Below are 16,773 nucleotides of genomic sequence, written 5' to 3'. Positions count from 1 at the left end.
ACACCTGTAAACAACTATAACTCACCTGTACACACCTGTCACTCACCTGTACACACCTGTTTACACCTCTCACTCACCTGTACACACCCGTACACACCTGTACACACCTGTTTACACCTGTCACACACCTGTACACACCTGTTTACACCCCTCTCACCTGTACACACCTGTACACACCTGTAAACACCTGTCACTCACCTGTACACACCTGTACACACCTGTTTACACCTGTCACACACCTTTACACACCTGTTTACACCTGTAAACACCTGTCACTCACCTGTAAACACCTGTCACTCACCTGTACACACCTGTCACTCACCTGTAAACACGTCACTCACATGTACACACCTGTACTCACCTGTACACACCTGTCACTCACCTGTACACACCTGTAAACAACTATAACATACCTGTACACACCTGTCACTCACCTGTAAACACCTGTACACACCTGCCACTCACCTGTACACACCTGTACACACTTGTCACTCAACTGTACATCCGTACACACCTGTTTACACCTGTACACACCTTTAAACACCTGTCACTCACCTGTACAAACCTGTACTCACCTGTACACACCTTTACACACCTGTCACTCACCTGTACACACCTGTTTACACCTGTTTACACCTGTACACACCTGTTCTCACCTGTTTACACCTGTACACACCTGTACACACCTGTCACTCACCTGTACACACCTGTCACTCACCTGTACACACCTGTTCTCACCTGTTTACACCTGTACACACCTGTACACACCTGTCACTCACCTGTACACACCTGTCACTCACCTGTACACACCTGTACACACCTGTCACTCACCTGTACACACCTGTACACACCTGTCACTCACCTGTACACACCTGTCACTCACCTGTACACACCTGTCACTCACCTGTACACACCTGTCACACACCTGTACACACCTGTACACACCTGTTTACACCTGTACACACCTGTTTACACCTGTACACACCTGTACACACCTGTCACTCACCTGTACACACCTGCCACTCACATGTACACACCTGTACTCACCTGTAAACAACTATAACACACCTGTACACACCTGTCACTCACCTGTACACACCTGTATACACTTGTACACACCTGTAAACAACTATAACTCACCTGTAAACACCTGTACACACCTGCCACTCACATGTACACACCTGTACTCACCTGTACACACCTGTCACTCACCTGTACTCACCTGTATACACCTGTAAACAACTATAACTCACCTATTTATACCTGTACACACCTGTACACACTTGTCACTCAACTGTACACACCTGTACTCACCTGTACACACCTGTACACACTTGTCACTCAAATGTACACACCTGTACTCACCTGTACACACCTGTCACTCACCTGTACACACCTGTTTACACCTGTTTACACCTGCACACACCTGTAACCACCTGTCACTCACCTGTACACACCTGTACACACCTGTTCTCACCTGTTTACACCTGTACACACCTGTCACTCACCTGTACACACCTGTTTACACCTGTTCGCACCTGTTTAAACCTGTACACACCTTTCACTCACCTGTACACACTTGTCACTCACCTGTACACACCTGTCACTCACCTGTACACACCTGTCACACACCTGTACACACCTGTTTACACCTTTACACACCTGTACACACTTGTCACTCACCTGTACATACCTGTACACACCTGTTTACACCTGTTCTCATCTGTACACACCTGTCACTCACCTCTACACACCTGCCACTCACCTGCACACACCTCCACTCACCTGTACACACCTGTCACTTACCTGTACACACCTGTACACACTTGTCACTCACCTGTACACACCTGTCACTCACCTGTACACACCTATCACTCACCTGTACACACCTGTACACACCTATCGCTCACCTGTACACACCTTTACACACCTGTCACTCACCTGTACACACTTGTCACTCACCTGTACACACCTGCCACTCACCTGTCACTCACCTGTACATCCGTACATACCTGTCACTCACCTGTACACACCTATCACTCACCTGTACACACCTGTCACTTACCTGTACACACCTGTACACACCTATCACTCACCTGTACACACCTGTCACTTACCTGTACACACCTATCACTCACCTGTACACACCTGTCACTCACCTGTACACACCTATCACACACTTGTACACACCTGTCACTCACCTGTACACACCTGTACACACCTGTCACTCACCTGTACACACCTCTACACACCTGTCACTCACCTGTACACACCTGTACACACCTGTACTCACCTGTACACACCTGTCACTCACCTGTAAACACCTGTCACTCACCTGTACACACCTGTACTCACCTGTACACACCTGTTTACACCTGTACACACCTGTACTCACCTGTACACACCTGTACCTCACCTGTACACACCTGTCACTCACCTGTCACTCACCTGTACACACCTGTCACTGACCTGTACACACCTGTCTCCTCGGTAACCACCTGCTGTCCCCCTGCAGCCAGTCGCTCCCCCCGTCTTCTGCTGCTGACTCCTCATTCGGCGTCTCGTGTATTGAGGAAGACGAACAGGAACATGAGACCAGCAGCCAGCCCTCCATGAGTATGTACACACACACTGATCCTATGTAGCTCTGCCTCTTGCGGACCGACGCACCTGTGTGCTACGTAAACAGATTCTCAGCAGGAATGGTGCAGCCTACATTTCCCATCATGCTCTGCTTTCTCTCCGCAGCCACTGAGAGTTCTGGCTCTTCGTCTCGCTGCCTCTCCGGCTCCACCGGCTCTGACAGCGGCTGCGTCTCCTCCCACCTGCAGGAGGCGCTGCCCGAGGAGCCGGCGTCCACCTGCTCGTCCTCCAACAGCAGAGACTACACCTCACCTGTGAGTCTCTGCAGCCTGAACAGGATGTAGTTCACCTGGGCTGTGTTCGAAACCGCATACTACATACTACATACTGCATACTGCATACTACATACTTCCATTCTGCATACTACATACTGATCATCAGACAGTATGCAGAGCGTTTACCCACAATGCATTTCCCTCCTGCCCGAGCCGAAATCAGCCGGCCTGAAGCTGATTTCTCTTAAGCTCTAAACTCTGTAAACTTTAGCAACATTTGAAACATTTTCAGGTGAGAAAGTAGTCGTTTAGATCCCCAACGTGTTGAAAACCTGACAAAATACCGGCTGTTTACCATTTTGTTCCCACGAATTCGGCGCTACTAAAGCTAGCCGCAGTGAGCTAACGCACTTCCTGTTATCTTCACAAAATAAAATACCCGTTGCCTTTTATCATAGGGAAATCCATTACCATACAATTGGTGCTTTTGTTCTGAAAACAGGAAGTGAACCTACCCTCGTTGTAGCTAGCTTGAAACGGCCGTTCTGACAGGAAATGACGATCGCCAATAAATACTTTGTTTCACTTAAGACTGCTCCAGCTTGTTCTTGGGCTTCCAATAAAAGAATCGGGCTAACTACCCATCTTGGGTAGTTTGAGTATGAGTAGTAACCTCATGATGCATACCACACATTTCAGAGAATCTAGTATGCATCCGGGAACTTAAAAAAAGTTAAAGTTAGTATGAGTAGTAGGAGTAGTATGCGGTTTCGAACACAGCCCATGACACCAACGTGAATGTGATGATGTCATCAGTCACATGATCTCTGTTCCTCCTCAGAAGGCTGATGCGGTCGTCAGCCCGGCCACCATCATCTGATGCTCTTCCTCACAGGACGCCGCTGTGAGCCGCGCCATCGCCACGTTGCTTTAGCCACGCCTACGTGCAACATGTCTGCGGGCGCAGGTTGGCGTGCTTCCAGGGCGGTTTGAGACACTTTGTGCCCGATCCGAGCTGCGTTCTTCATGTAAATATTAACTGTTTGGTTCTTCAGGTTGTTGCTGATCCGAGGTCAGTCTGTAGGTCCTGGTTCCGCCGGACCGACTGTACATGTGTGTAAATAAAGCCGCGGCCGAGCGTCAGCTGACTCTTTTCTTACTTGAACAATAAACGTGTTTGTTGAAAACAGATTGTGTGTGTGTGTGTGTTTGTTCTGGGCTATAAAATGTCTCCTGGAGCAGAACCTGTGGAATAAACCTGCAGCTCAGGTGCTGACAGATCACTTAGCCCCTTAACGCCTATTGTGGCATATATGCTACAAACCGTTTGACTCAATCAACCGGCTGAGATGGCATCTTTATTCCCCCAATGCCGGTTAGTCCATATTCACTACGGACCCAGGAACCTTTATATAATAAATATGTAAAAAAAAAAAAGGGTGAAAAAAAAAACATTGTTTTTTCACTGTTATATTACTGTGTTGTTGTTATCTTAGTATTGACCATTATGCCTGTTGTCGCAAATTTGCAACATACCAAAATTTCTATTTATTTTTTGTTCAAAAGTGAAATTAATAATCTCAGCATTATTTACCATCTACTTAAAGGCTAAAACACACACAAAACATAAATTCAGGCGTTAAGGGGTTAAACGTATTTTAACCTTTTACGCCAGCATTCTTACGGTATTAAAGGGTCCAGTTTGACTGTGGAAAGCCAGAAATGTCCGAATAAACTAGACACCTGGTGTCTGCTTAACCTCAAACTCAACACGTTCTTATTTATTCCGTCATTACTGATGCTGAAATACTTATTTCTCAAACTGCAACATTTAAAAAAAAAAAAATCCGTAAAGATAAAACAGGAATTTGTCGCTCAGGTCCGGTTGATTGTTGCGTTGGAAGCAGCAGGTGGAGCCGGAGGAAACTTCTGCTTCAACACTTCAAACATAAAACCTCAGCTGTGTTAGTTTCAGTGGATCCGTTGATCGGTGCCGTCTCCACTAAAAGTTTGTGGAACTATCGGGTGAAACTGAGGCCGGTGTCGGTGGTGAGCCTCACCTTTCTGCTCAGTACAAAATGAATCCACAGATCTCCGAACTCATCCAGTTCTTCTCATTGCTTATGATTTCATACTGACCGTCACTAACTGATTAAACCGACATCCCTCTGATTGGGTCAGCTTCCCCTACGGTAAGCTGTTAGCGCCAACATTTACATTTTTTTTTTCAGTTAAATTAAAAAAAAAAGCAAAGTTCTTAGTTTCCTTTGTGATATTTAACCTGGAAGGTGCTGGACTGATGAAATGTTGCTTATTGACCTTTTTATAAGAACCTTCACATGAACACAAACAAACTCACAAATATAAAAGAAGTTTATTTAAAAAGAGATCCTCCATGTTTTCATGAAAGAAGAGTTAATGAGAGAAAGCTTTTAATCGAGAAAGTTACGTAAAAAAATAAACTCAAGACATCTGTCAATGGACAAAACGAGTCATCCTCCTGATCGTCCTGATCAGCGGATCAATACATCTGATCATCTGTGTGAAGCTCAGTAACACCAACACAACAAGTGGTTTTTGCATAGCAAGTTAGAAACGAACAGAAGTCTGTAAACACAACACGCAGCAGCTGATCTCAGACCAGCCGCGTGCTGACGGGTCGGTTTCTGTGACATCACGCTGAGAGCGACCAATCACGTCCTTCAGAGAGCCGAACGTGGATCAGATGAAGCAGCGGGGACGTCCTTTCAGGCTCCGTAACAAAATAAATTAAAGTCACAAAAAAAAAATCAGAATCTTCGGTTAAATTTGACTTTAAAGACGTAGAGAAATTAATATTTATGTTAATTTATTTTTAAGAGACTAAATTAAAAGTTTTAAAACTCTGAAACTCTTTGGTTCTGAAACATTTCACAGATAAAGACCAGTTAATCAATCAACCGATCGATTGATGAAGAGGGTGAGAAAGATTCACACCAGCTCAGTTTTGGTGACATCGTGCTGATTATTGATCAGAAGCGATTGGATTAAAATGATCCATCTTTGCCCTGAGATGACTTTCTGTTAGAACCAGGATTAAGTCTGAATGGATTCTGTATTGATGACCTCACACTCGTATGTTGCATCTTCAAACAAGGCTGAAAAGGTGAACTGATAAAGGCCCCTCCCTCTCTGCTGTGCTGCAGCTCTGCCACCAAAGAGCCGTTAAACTCAGAAATAATGGAAATCACAGAAAAAGGTTTTTGTCTTTCGGTGAACAATGTCGATACTCATCAAACCAGCTGATGGAAACAAATCTACCAACATTTTCTACGAGTCTGATTGGTTGTTTTCACTCAGATTCTCCTCCTCACATATAAAGCTCTTAATGACCGAGCCCCATCAGAGCCTTCAGTTATCAGGCCCCTCTCTGAGGAACCAGCTGCCAGTTTGGGAGGCAGAGCCTTCAGTTATCAGGCCCCTCTCTGTGGAACCAGCTGCCAGTTTGGGAGGCAGAGCCTTCAGTTATCAGGCCCCTCTCTGTGGAACCAGCTAACTTCAAACTGCCTTCAGATGACATTTGTTGTGATTTGGAACTGAATTAAATGTAAAACTCTGAACAAACTGAACTGATTCAGTGAGTCACATGACTGAGTCGTTTTAAGAAGCTCGATCTGAGGAGGAAAATTTGAGTTTGAGTTTCTGATTCAAGAATTTAATATTTTCCAGGTTCCCAAGAAGGTTCGACACAGTTTGGTTCTGACTGAGAACCAGCTGGTGGTCCCGCTCTCAGGAAGCAAACTGTGTCGGACCATGTTGGCCCGGCCTGTAACCTGGCGCTGATGTCAGGTGATGTCAGGTGTGTGTGGCTGTAACAGAGTTCCTCAGACTCAGTTTGTCCTGAATCGGATCCTCTGGAGGCAGAAACAGTCCGGCTCCGCTTCACCTCAGTCCTCCTTCCTCTTCCTCATCACCTCCGGGAGCCACGGCGCCGGCCGGTCCGCCCGCCCAGCAGAAGAAGAGGAAGGGGGAGGAGTCACAGCGGGCTCCTTCCAGGTGGGCGGGGCTGCAGGAGGCTCCGCCTACAGCAGCGAGCACCTGAACAGGCTCTTCTTGGAGCGGTGCTCTGTGATGCTGACGGCCCCGCCTCCACCCGCCGGGTTGGTGTCGCTCTGTGGGAACAACACAAGGTCAGGTGACCGCGCAACGTGCTGTCATGGCAACAACAACCACTTCCTGCAGAGCGTCTCACTCACCATCTTCCTGTTGAGGCGGCTCATGATGTCTCTGCCGAGCGTCAGGAAGGCCTGAGGAGGGAAGCACGCCGCCACGGTGAGTCTGAGGCCACCACATGTGTGTATGTATGTATGTATATATACATATATATGTATATATAAATATATGTATATATATATATGTATGTATATATATATATATAAATATATGTATGTATGTATGTATGTATATATATATATATATATATATATATATATATATATATATAAATATATGTATGTATGTATATATATATATATATATATATATACATACATACATATATATATATATATATATATATATATATATATATATATATAAATATATGTATGTATGTATATATATATATATATATATATATATATATATATATATATATATATATATATATAAATATATGTATGTATGTATGTATGTAGACTCACCCTTGTCCTGTGGGGTACCACAGGGTTCTATTCTCGGCCCTATTCTATTTTCTTTATATTTGCTACCCCTGGGATCACTAATTGAAAAACACGACCTGTCCTTCCACTTTTATGCCGACGACCTTCAGTTATACCTGCCAATGCGACCAAATGATGACACTGCTTTCTCCAAGCTTCTGGACTGCATCTCGGACATAAAGCAGTGGCTTGCACAGAACGTTTTACTCTTGAATGACGACAAGACTGAATGTATTTTATTTGGGACTTCAGTGATGTTAAATGCTTTTACTTTAAATTCTGGTTCTCTGGCCCCGCATTTTAAATCTCGTGAAAAATCTTGGTGTTACATTTGATAGTGGGCTGAAGTTTAACAAACAGATCAGCTCAGTCGTCAGCACAAGCTTCTTCCAGCTCCGCCTGTTGGCCAAAGTGAAGCCCTTCCTCAGTCGGCAGGACCTCGAAAAGGCAATCCATGCTTTTATCAGCTCCAGACTGGATTACTGTAACGCTCTCTATGTTGGCCTCAGTCAGACCTCTCTCTCACGTCTTCAACTTGTGCAGAACGCTGCTGCCCGATTTTTAACGGACACTTCTAGGCGCGAACACCTTACTCCTGTGCTATCGTCTCTTCATTGGCTTACGGTACGATTCAGAATCGATTTTAAACTCCTGTTGTTTGTTTTTAACGCCACTAATGGCTTGGCACCTTCTTATCTGTCGGACATTTTAACTTTTCGCAACTGCGGTAGAGCCCTGCGCTCTTCAGGTCAGCTTCTTTTAGAGGTCCCAAGGTCGAGATCTAAGCAGTGGGGTGATCGTTCCTTTGCCATTGCTGCTCCTAGACTGTGGAACAAACTGCCCCCAGACTGTGGAACAAACTGCCCCCAGACTGTGGAACAAACTGCCCCCTGACTGTGGAACAAACTGCCCCCAGACTGTAGAACAAACTGCCCCCAGACTGTGGAACAAACTGCCCCCTGACTGTGGAACAAACTGCCCCCAGACTGTGGAACAAACTGCCCCCAGACTGTAGAACAAACTGCCCCCTGACTGTGGAACAAACTGCCCCCTGACTGTGGAACAAACTGCCCCCTGACTGTGGAACAAACTGCCCCCTGACTGTGGAACAAACTGCCCCCTGACTGTGGAACAAACTGCCCCCAGACTGTAGAACAAACTGCCCCCTGACTGTGGAACAAACTGCCCCCTGACTGTGGAACAAACTGCCCCCAGACTGTGGAACAAACTGCCCCCTGACTGTGGAACAAACTGCCCCCTGACTGTGGAACAAACTGCCCCCAGACTGTAGAACAAACTGCCCCCTGACTGTGGAACAAACTGCCCCCTGACTGTGGAACAAACTGCCCCCAGACTGTGGAACAAACTGCCCCCTGACTGTGGAACAAACTGCCCCCTGATATCCGCACCATCACTGATCTCGGCCTTTTTAAATGAGGCTTAAGACCTTTTTAGACTCTGAAACTCTGATTAGGGCCACTATGCTCATTCTATCCGCTCTTTTTTAATTATCTTAATTTTATACAAATTTTATTCAATTCATTTTATTGCCCTTGTGGAAGGCTTTTAATGCCCTGCAGCACTTTTAGCACTTTTAGCACTTCTGAACCGTGTTTTATGTTTTGTTTTATGTATTGTTGTTTGTATCCTGTTGTAAAGCACTTTGAGTACCAGCTGGTTATTGTAAAGGGCTGTATGAATAAAGTTTGATTGATTGATGTATGTGTGTATATATATGTATGTATGTGGGTATGTGCATGTGTGCGTGCACGTGTCTTTGTGGATCAGGACCAGTGTTTCCCGCAGGAAATTGCTTAGTCAAGGTGGTGAGTCGTCGGCCGGGACCAGGGGTTTTGGGGGGGGGGGCTGTTAGAGCAATAACGAAGCTGTTTAAGAGCTGTAACACTTTTTTATTTACATTATTAACTATTTACATTAACAACCAGTAGGTGTCGCAATTCAATGTTATCAATGCTGTCTTTTAATGTCTGAGCCTGGCAAAGCATTATTACTTCGGTTTTTTTGGGAACGTTGGCAAGGCGGCAGTGCGAGTTTGCTAAGGCGGCCGCCTTAACTGTAATGTGCTGCAGGAAACACTGAGGACTCACCTCCTCCACGTTGATGCCGGACTTGGCGCTGGTTTCCAGAAACTTGATCCCGTAGTCGATGGCAAGCTGCAGAAGGAGACGAGCGTTAAACAGTTTACAGTTTAAATCAAAGCGTTTACAGTTTAAATCAAAGTGTTTCCAGTTTAAATCAAAGCGTTTCCAGTTTAAATCAAAGTGTTTACAGTTTAAATCAAAGTGTTTCCAGTTTAAATCAAAGTGTTTCCAGTTTAAATCAAAGTGTTTCCAGTTTAAATCAAAGCGTTTCCAGTTTAAATCAAAGTGTTTACAGTTTAAATCAAAGTGTTTCCAGTTTAAATCAAAGTGTTTCCAGTTTAAATCAAAGTGTTTCCAGTTTAAATCAAAGCGTTTCCAGTTTAAATCAAAGCGTTTACAGTTTAAATCAAAGTGTTTCCAATTTAAATCAAAGTGTTTCCAGTTTAAATCAAAGTGTTTCCAGTTTAAATCAAAGTGTTTACAGTTTAAATCAAAGTGTTTCCAGTTTAAATCAAAGCGTTTACAGTTTAAATCAAAGTGTTTCCAGTTTAAATCAAAGTGTTTCCAGTTTAAATCAAAGTGTTTCCAGTTTAAATCAAAGTGTTTACAGTTTAAATCAAAGCGTTTACAGTTTAAATCAAAGTGTTTACAGTTTAAATCAAAGTGTTTCCAGTTTAAATCAAAGTGTTTCCAGTTTAAATCAAAGCGTTTACAGTTTAAATCAAAGTGTTTCCAGTTTAAATCAAAGTGTTTCCAGTTTAAATCAAAGTGTTTACAGTTTAAATCAAAGTGTTTACAGTTTAAATCAAAGCGTTTACAGTTTAAATCAAAGTGTTTACAGTTTAAATCAAAGCGTTTACAGTTTAAATCAAAGTGTTTACAGTTTAAATCAAAGCGTTTACAGTTTAAATCAAAGTGTTTCCAGTTTAAATCAAAGTGTTTACAGTTTAAATCAAAGTGTTTCCAGTTTAAATCAAAGTGTTTACAGTTTAAATCAAAGTGTTTCCAGTTTAAATCAAAGTGTTTACAGTTTAAATCAAAGTGTTTCCAGTTTAAATCAAAGCGTTTACAGTTTAAATCAAAGTGTTTCCAGTTTAAATCAAAGCGTTTACAGTTTAAATCAAAGTGTTTACAGTTTAAATCAAAGCGTTTACAGTTTAAATCAAAGTGTTTCCAGTTTAAATCAAAGCGTTTCCAGTTTAAATCAAAGTGTTTCCAGTTTAAATCAAAGCGTTTCCAGTTTAAATCAAAGTGTTTCCAGTTTAAATCAAAGCGTTTCCAGTTTAAATCAAAGTGTTTCCAGTTTAAATCAAAGTGTTTCCAGTTTAAATCAAAGCGTTTACAGTTTAAATCAAAGTGTTTGCTTCAACAATCAATGCTTCTGATCAGTGATCAGCAGCATTGATTTAAACATTGATCACTGATCAGAAGCATTGATTTAAACATTGATCACTGATCAGAAGCATTGATTTAAACATTGATCGCTGATCAGAAGCATTGATTTAAACATTGATCGCTGATCAGAAGCATTGATTTAAACACTGATCAGTGATCAGCAGCATTGATTTAAACATTGATCGCTGATCAGAAGCATTGATTTAAACATTGATCGCTGATCAGAAGCATTGATTTAAACATTGATCGGTGATCAGAAGCATTGATTTAAACACTGATCACTGATCAGAAGCATTGATTTAAACATTGATCAGTGATCAGAAGCATTGATTTAAACACTGATCACTGATCAGAAGCATTGATTTAAACATTGATCACTGATCAGAAGCATTGATTTAAACACTGATCACTGATCAGAAGCATTGATTTAAACATTGATCACTGATCAGAAGCATTGATTTAAACACATACACATCAGCGTCTCTGACCTTCTCTCCTCTCTCCTTGGACACCACTCTCTTGTCGTTCATGTCGCACTTGTTTCCCAGAACCATCCGCTCCACGTCTGACGAGGCGTGCTGACAACACAATCACATCCAGTTATTGATTACCTGCATTCGCTGAAGCTTTGACCATCACATGACCAGGTCACTGAGGTCACGGGAGGGGCGGGGCTTACCTCCTCAATGTTGCGTATCCAGTTCCTGATGTTGTCGAACGACTTCTCGGTGGTGATGTCATACACCAGCATGATGCCCTGCAACAGACAGGAAGTGACATCACGCAGAGCACAACGAGCGGTTTGACTGACACACGGCCCGTCCAATCGCAGCGGGTTGACGGAGGGGGCGTGTCTTACCATAGCTCCTCTGTAATAGGCTGTTGTGATGGTCCTGAAGCGCTCCTGACCCGCCGTGTCCCTGCAGACACACACACATCAATCAGCTGACTGTCTCAGCCAATCACAGAGCTCTGAAACTTTAAAGCCTGGAACCGAACTCACCAGATCTGGAGTTTGATCTTCTTCCCGTCCAGATCGATCGTCCGGATCTTAAAGTCGATCCCTGAAACATGTTCACACGGCTCAGATTCATGTGGCAACAACAGAAATCCTCCAGGACGCTTTACACACAAACACATCACAGCATCAGACCACCAGCAGCTTTAAAGCCGACGGATTTCTCACAGTTTGTGTTGGAAACACACATTAAACACACAGCTGCAGGATGATGAGTTACAGAACGGAACCGTTCAGCTAGAAAGCTTCAGCTAACAAAGTAATGTGGGAACAATAATGTTCATCTTTCAGAAAGGAACAGCAATAACTCCTTAGGAGCTGGTGTACGTCACCTTCATTAGCTGAGCTGTTAGCGTTAGCTGCTGCTTAAGGAACAGCAATAACTCCTTAGGAGCTAGTGTACGTCACCTTCATTAGCTAAGCTGTTAGCGTTAGCTGCTGCTAAAGGAACAGCAATAACTCCTTAGAAGCTGGTGTACGTCACCTTCATTAGCTAAGCTGTTAGCGTTAGCTGCTGCTAAAGGAACAGCAATAACTGCTTAGAAGCTGGTGTACGTCACCTTCATTAGCTGAGCTGTTAGCGTTAGCTGCTGCTTAAGGAACAGCAATAACTCCTTAGGAGCTGGTGTACGTCACCTTCATTAGCTAAGCTGTTAGCGTTAGCTGCTGCTAAAGGAACAGCAATAACTCCTTAGAAGCTGGTGTACGTCACCTTCATTAGCTAAGCTGTTAGCGTTAGCTGCTGCTAAAGGAACAGCAATAACTCCTTAGAAGCTGGTGTACGTCACCTTCATTAGCTAAGCTGTTAGCGTTAGCTGCTGCTAAAGGAACAGCAATAACTCCTTAGAAGCTGGTGTACGTCACCTTCATTAGCTAAGCTGTTAGCGTTAGCTGCTGCTAAAGGAACAGCAATAACTCCTTAGAAGCTAGTGTACGTCACCTTCATTAGCTAAGCTGTTAGCGTTAGCTGCTGCTAAAGGAACAGCAATAACTCCTTAGAAGCTGGTGTACGTCACCTTCATTAGCTAAGCTGTTAGCGTTAGCTGCTGCTAAAGGAACAGCAATAACTCCTTAGAAGCTGGTGTACGTCACCTTCATTAGCTAAGCTGTTAGCGTTAGCTGCTGCTAAAGGAACAGCAATAACTCCTTAGAAGCTGGTGTATGTCACCTTCATTAGCTAAGCTGTTAGCATTAGCTGCTGCTAAAGGAACAGCAATAACTCCTTAGAAGCTGGTGTATGTCACCTTCATTAGCTAAGCTGTTAGCATTAGCTGCTGCTAAAGGAACAGCAATAACTCCTTAGAAGCTGGTGTATGTCACCTTCATTAGCTAAGCTGTTAGCGTTAGCTGCTGCTAAAGGAACAGCAATAACTCCTTAGGAGCTGGTGTACGTCACCTTCAATAGCTAAGCTGTTAGCATTAGCTGCTGCTAAAGGAACAGCAATAACTCCTTAGAAGCTGGTGTATGTCACCTTCATTAGCTAAGCTGTTAGCATTAGCTGCTGCTAAAGGAACAGCAATAACTCCTTAGGAGCTGGTGTACGTCACCTTCATTAGCTAAGCTGTTAGCATTAGCTGCTGCTAAAGGAACAGCAATAACTCCTTAGGAGCTGGTGTACGTCACCTTCATTAGCTAAGCTGTTAGCGTTAGCTGCTGCTAAAGGAGAAAATAACAGCAATAACTCCTTAGAAGCTGGTGTACGTCACCTTCATTAGCTAAGCTGTTAGCGTTAGCTGCTGCTAAAGGAACAGCAATAACTCCTTAGAAGCTGGTGTACGTCACCTTCATTAGCTAAGCTGTTAGCGTTAGCTGCTGCTAAAGGAACAGCAATAACTCCTTAGAAGCTGGTGTACGTCACCTTCATTAGCTAAGCTGTTAGCGTTAGCTGCTGCTAAAGGAACAGCAATAACTCCTTAGAAGCTGGTGTACGTCACCTTCATTAGCTAAGCTGTTAGCGTTAGCTGCTGCTAAAGGAGAAAATAACAGCAATAACTCCTTAGAAGCTGGTGTACGTCACCTTCATTAGCTAAGCTGTTAGCGTTAGCTGCTGCTAAAGGAACAGCAATAACTCCTTAGGAGCTGGTGTACGTCACCTTCATTAGCTAAGCTGTTAGCATTAGCTGCTGCTAAAGGAACAGCAATAACTCCTTAGAAGCTGGTGTACGTCACCTTCATTAGCTAAGCTGTTAGCGTTAGCTGCTGCTAAAGGAACAGCAATAACTCCTCAGGAGCTGGTGTATGTCACCTTCATTAGCTAAGCTGTTAGCGTTAGCTGCTGCTAAAGGAACAGCAATAACTCCTTAGAAGCTGGTGTACGTCACCTTCATTAGCTAAGCTGTTAGCGTTAGCTGCTGCTAAAGGAACAGCAATAACTCCTTAGGAGCTGGTGTACGTCACCTTCATTAGCTAAGCTGTTAGCGTTAGCTGCTGCTAAAGGAACAGCAATAACTCCTTAGGAGCTGGTGTACGTCACCTTCATTAGCTAAGCTGTTAGCATTAGCTGCTGCTAAAGGAACAGCAATAACTCCTTAGAAGCTGGTGTACGTCACCTTCATTAGCTAAGCTGTTAGCGTTAGCTGCTGCTAAAGGAACAGCAATAACTCCTCAGGAGCTGGTGTATGTCACCTTCATTAGCTAAGCTGTTAGCGTTAGCTGCTGCTAAAGGAACAGCAATAACTCCTTAGAAGCTGGTGTACGTCACCTTCATTAGCTAAGCTGTTAGCGTTAGCTGCTGCTAAAGGAACAGCAATAACTCCTTAGGAGCTGGTGTACGTCACCTTCATTAGCTAAGCTGTTAGCGTTAGCTGCTGCTAAAGGAGAAAATAACAGCAATAACTCCTTAGAAGCTGGTGTACGTCACCTTCATTAGCTAAGCTGTTAGCGTTAGCTGCTGCTAAAGGAACAGCAATAACTCCTTAGGAGCTGGTGTATGTCACCTTCATTAGCTAAGCTGTTAGCATTAGCTGCTGCTAAAGGAACAGCAATAACTCCTTAGGAGCTGGTGTACGTCACCTTCATTAGCTAAGCTGTTAGCGTTAGCTGCTGCTAAAGGAACAGCAATAACTCCTTAGAAGCTGGTGTATGTCACCTTCATTAGCTAAGCTGTTAGCGTTAGCTGCTGCTAAAGGAACAGCAATAACTCCTTAGAAGCTGGTGTACGGCACCTTCATTAGCTAAGCTGTTAGCGTTAGCTGCTGCTAAAGGAACAGCAATAACTCCTTAGAAGCTGGTGTACGGCACCTTCATTAGCTAAGCTGTTAGCGGTAGCTGCTGCTAAAGGAACAGCAATAACTCCTTAGAAGCTGGTGTATGTCACCTTCATTAGCTAAGCTGTTAGCATTAGCTGCTGCTAAAGGAACAGCAATAACTCCTTAGGAGCTGGTGTACGTCACCTTCATTAGCTAAGCTGTTAGCGTTAGCTGCTGCTAAAGGAACAGCAATAACTCCTTAGAAGCTGGTGTATGTCACCTTCATTAGCTAAGCTGTTAGCGTTAGCTGCTGCTAAAGGAACAGCAATAACTCCTTAGAAGCTGGTGTACGGCACCTTCATTAGCTAAGCTGTTAGCGGTAGCTGCTGCTAAAGGAACAGCAATAACTCCTTAGAAGCTGGTGTATGTCACCTTCATTAGCTAAGCTGTTAGCATTAGCTGCTGCTAAAGGAACAGCAATAACTCCTTAGAAGCTGGTGTATGTCACCTTCATTAGCTAAGCTGTTAGCATTATGGAATTGCTGGATGGAAGATGCATGCTCCTCAGTGCAGCTGACAGCAGAACATTTCCACCAGAAGCTGGCTTCATCCATCCAGCAGGGGGGATGTGAGTGGGCGGGGCTTAGCAGAGGAGGCGGAGTCAACTTAAGGAGTTAAATTAGGAACTTTAAAATAAAGGGGAACTAAATAACGCCCTGATATATGCTCCCAGGAACAGGACGAAGGAGTTTTACACAATATGTCACATTTATTCATTCAGTATGACCATCTATTTCCTCATCAGTCGTTTGGAACAAAAAGCTGAAGAAAATAAAGAAACACAGAACGGAGGAGAAGACAGAGTGTCTGTGCTGCACTCTGAAGGAACGCAGCAGCCACATGGAGCCCACAGGCTCAGCGCAGTGAATCTGTCAGCTGACCCGGTGTGTGTCCGTCAGCACTATTTCTGCAGAAATCAAACATCACTTCCTCCCCCTCAGAGTCACATGACTGAGACCAACAACCACCGCCTGACCATCACTCAGCACACAAACCTTTGGGCCTGTTTCCCTGGTGAGGGATCAATGAATCTGATCAGAAACGGTCACAAAGCCCCAGCAGAACCACCGGAAGCTGAAATACGGCGTTACTGGCCCACAGCGCTGGTTTCAAGACGAAACAAATATAACAAATAATGAGAACACTTCCTGCCAGGGACAAACTCAGTTTCCTGTCACATGACGAGAGGTCCGAAGCTCTGACCCGAACCAAACTGAGCCACAGAACCAGCTCCTCCTCTTCCTCTCTCTCTCTCTCAGTGAGCCTCTCCTCTTCCTCTCTCTCTCTCTCAGTGAGCCTCTCCTCTTCCTCTCTCTCTCTCTCAGTGAGCCTCTCCTCTTCCTCTCTCTCTCTCTCAGTGAGCCTCTCCTCTTCCTCTCTCTCTCTCTCAGTGAGCCTCTCCTCTTCCTCTCTCTCTCAGTGAGCCTCTCCTCTTCCTCTCTCTCTCTCTC

At 44.1% G+C, this 16,773-nt stretch overlaps 2 protein-coding genes across 5 annotated transcripts in view; one reads left to right on the top strand and one right to left on the bottom strand.

Moving 5' to 3' along the window:
• plekhg4 (pleckstrin homology domain containing, family G (with RhoGef domain) member 4) overlaps positions 1 to 4,047 on the top strand; it is a 78,432-nt gene extending 74,385 nt beyond the window's left edge. For all 4 annotated transcript variants that reach the window (XM_075468771.1, XM_075468780.1, XM_075468789.1 and 1 more), the window contains 3 exons: positions 2,516 to 2,616; positions 2,749 to 2,897; positions 3,700 to 4,047. In XM_075468771.1, the coding sequence (XP_075324886.1) occupies positions 2,516 to 2,616; positions 2,749 to 2,897; positions 3,700 to 3,738 (289 nt within the window). In that variant the 3' untranslated portion in view covers positions 3,739 to 4,047. The remainder of the gene's footprint in view (positions 1 to 2,515; positions 2,617 to 2,748; positions 2,898 to 3,699) is intronic.
• A 1,166-nt stretch (positions 4,048 to 5,213) lies between these two features.
• The window catches only part of rab8b (RAB8B, member RAS oncogene family), a 21,326-nt gene continuing 9,766 nt past the window's right edge, over positions 5,214 to 16,773 (bottom strand). Inside the window, exons 2-8 of the mRNA XM_075468750.1 lie at positions 12,059 to 12,119; positions 11,915 to 11,975; positions 11,735 to 11,812; positions 11,544 to 11,633; positions 9,667 to 9,732; positions 7,094 to 7,144; positions 5,214 to 7,009 (exon numbers count right to left, since the gene is read on the bottom strand). Coding sequence (XP_075324865.1) covers positions 6,920 to 7,009; positions 7,094 to 7,144; positions 9,667 to 9,732; positions 11,544 to 11,633; positions 11,735 to 11,812; positions 11,915 to 11,975; positions 12,059 to 12,119 — 497 coding nt within the window. The 3' untranslated portion in view covers positions 5,214 to 6,919. The remainder of the gene's footprint in view (positions 7,010 to 7,093; positions 7,145 to 9,666; positions 9,733 to 11,543; positions 11,634 to 11,734; positions 11,813 to 11,914; positions 11,976 to 12,058; positions 12,120 to 16,773) is intronic.

Source organism: Odontesthes bonariensis, chromosome 1 (assembly GCF_027942865.1).
Source record: "Odontesthes bonariensis isolate fOdoBon6 chromosome 1, fOdoBon6.hap1, whole genome shotgun sequence".
NCBI classification, from domain to species: domain Eukaryota; kingdom Metazoa; phylum Chordata; class Actinopteri; order Atheriniformes; family Atherinopsidae; genus Odontesthes; species Odontesthes bonariensis.
The sequence above is the reverse complement of the archived record's forward strand: the minus strand, read 5'-3'. Positions and strand labels throughout refer to the sequence as shown.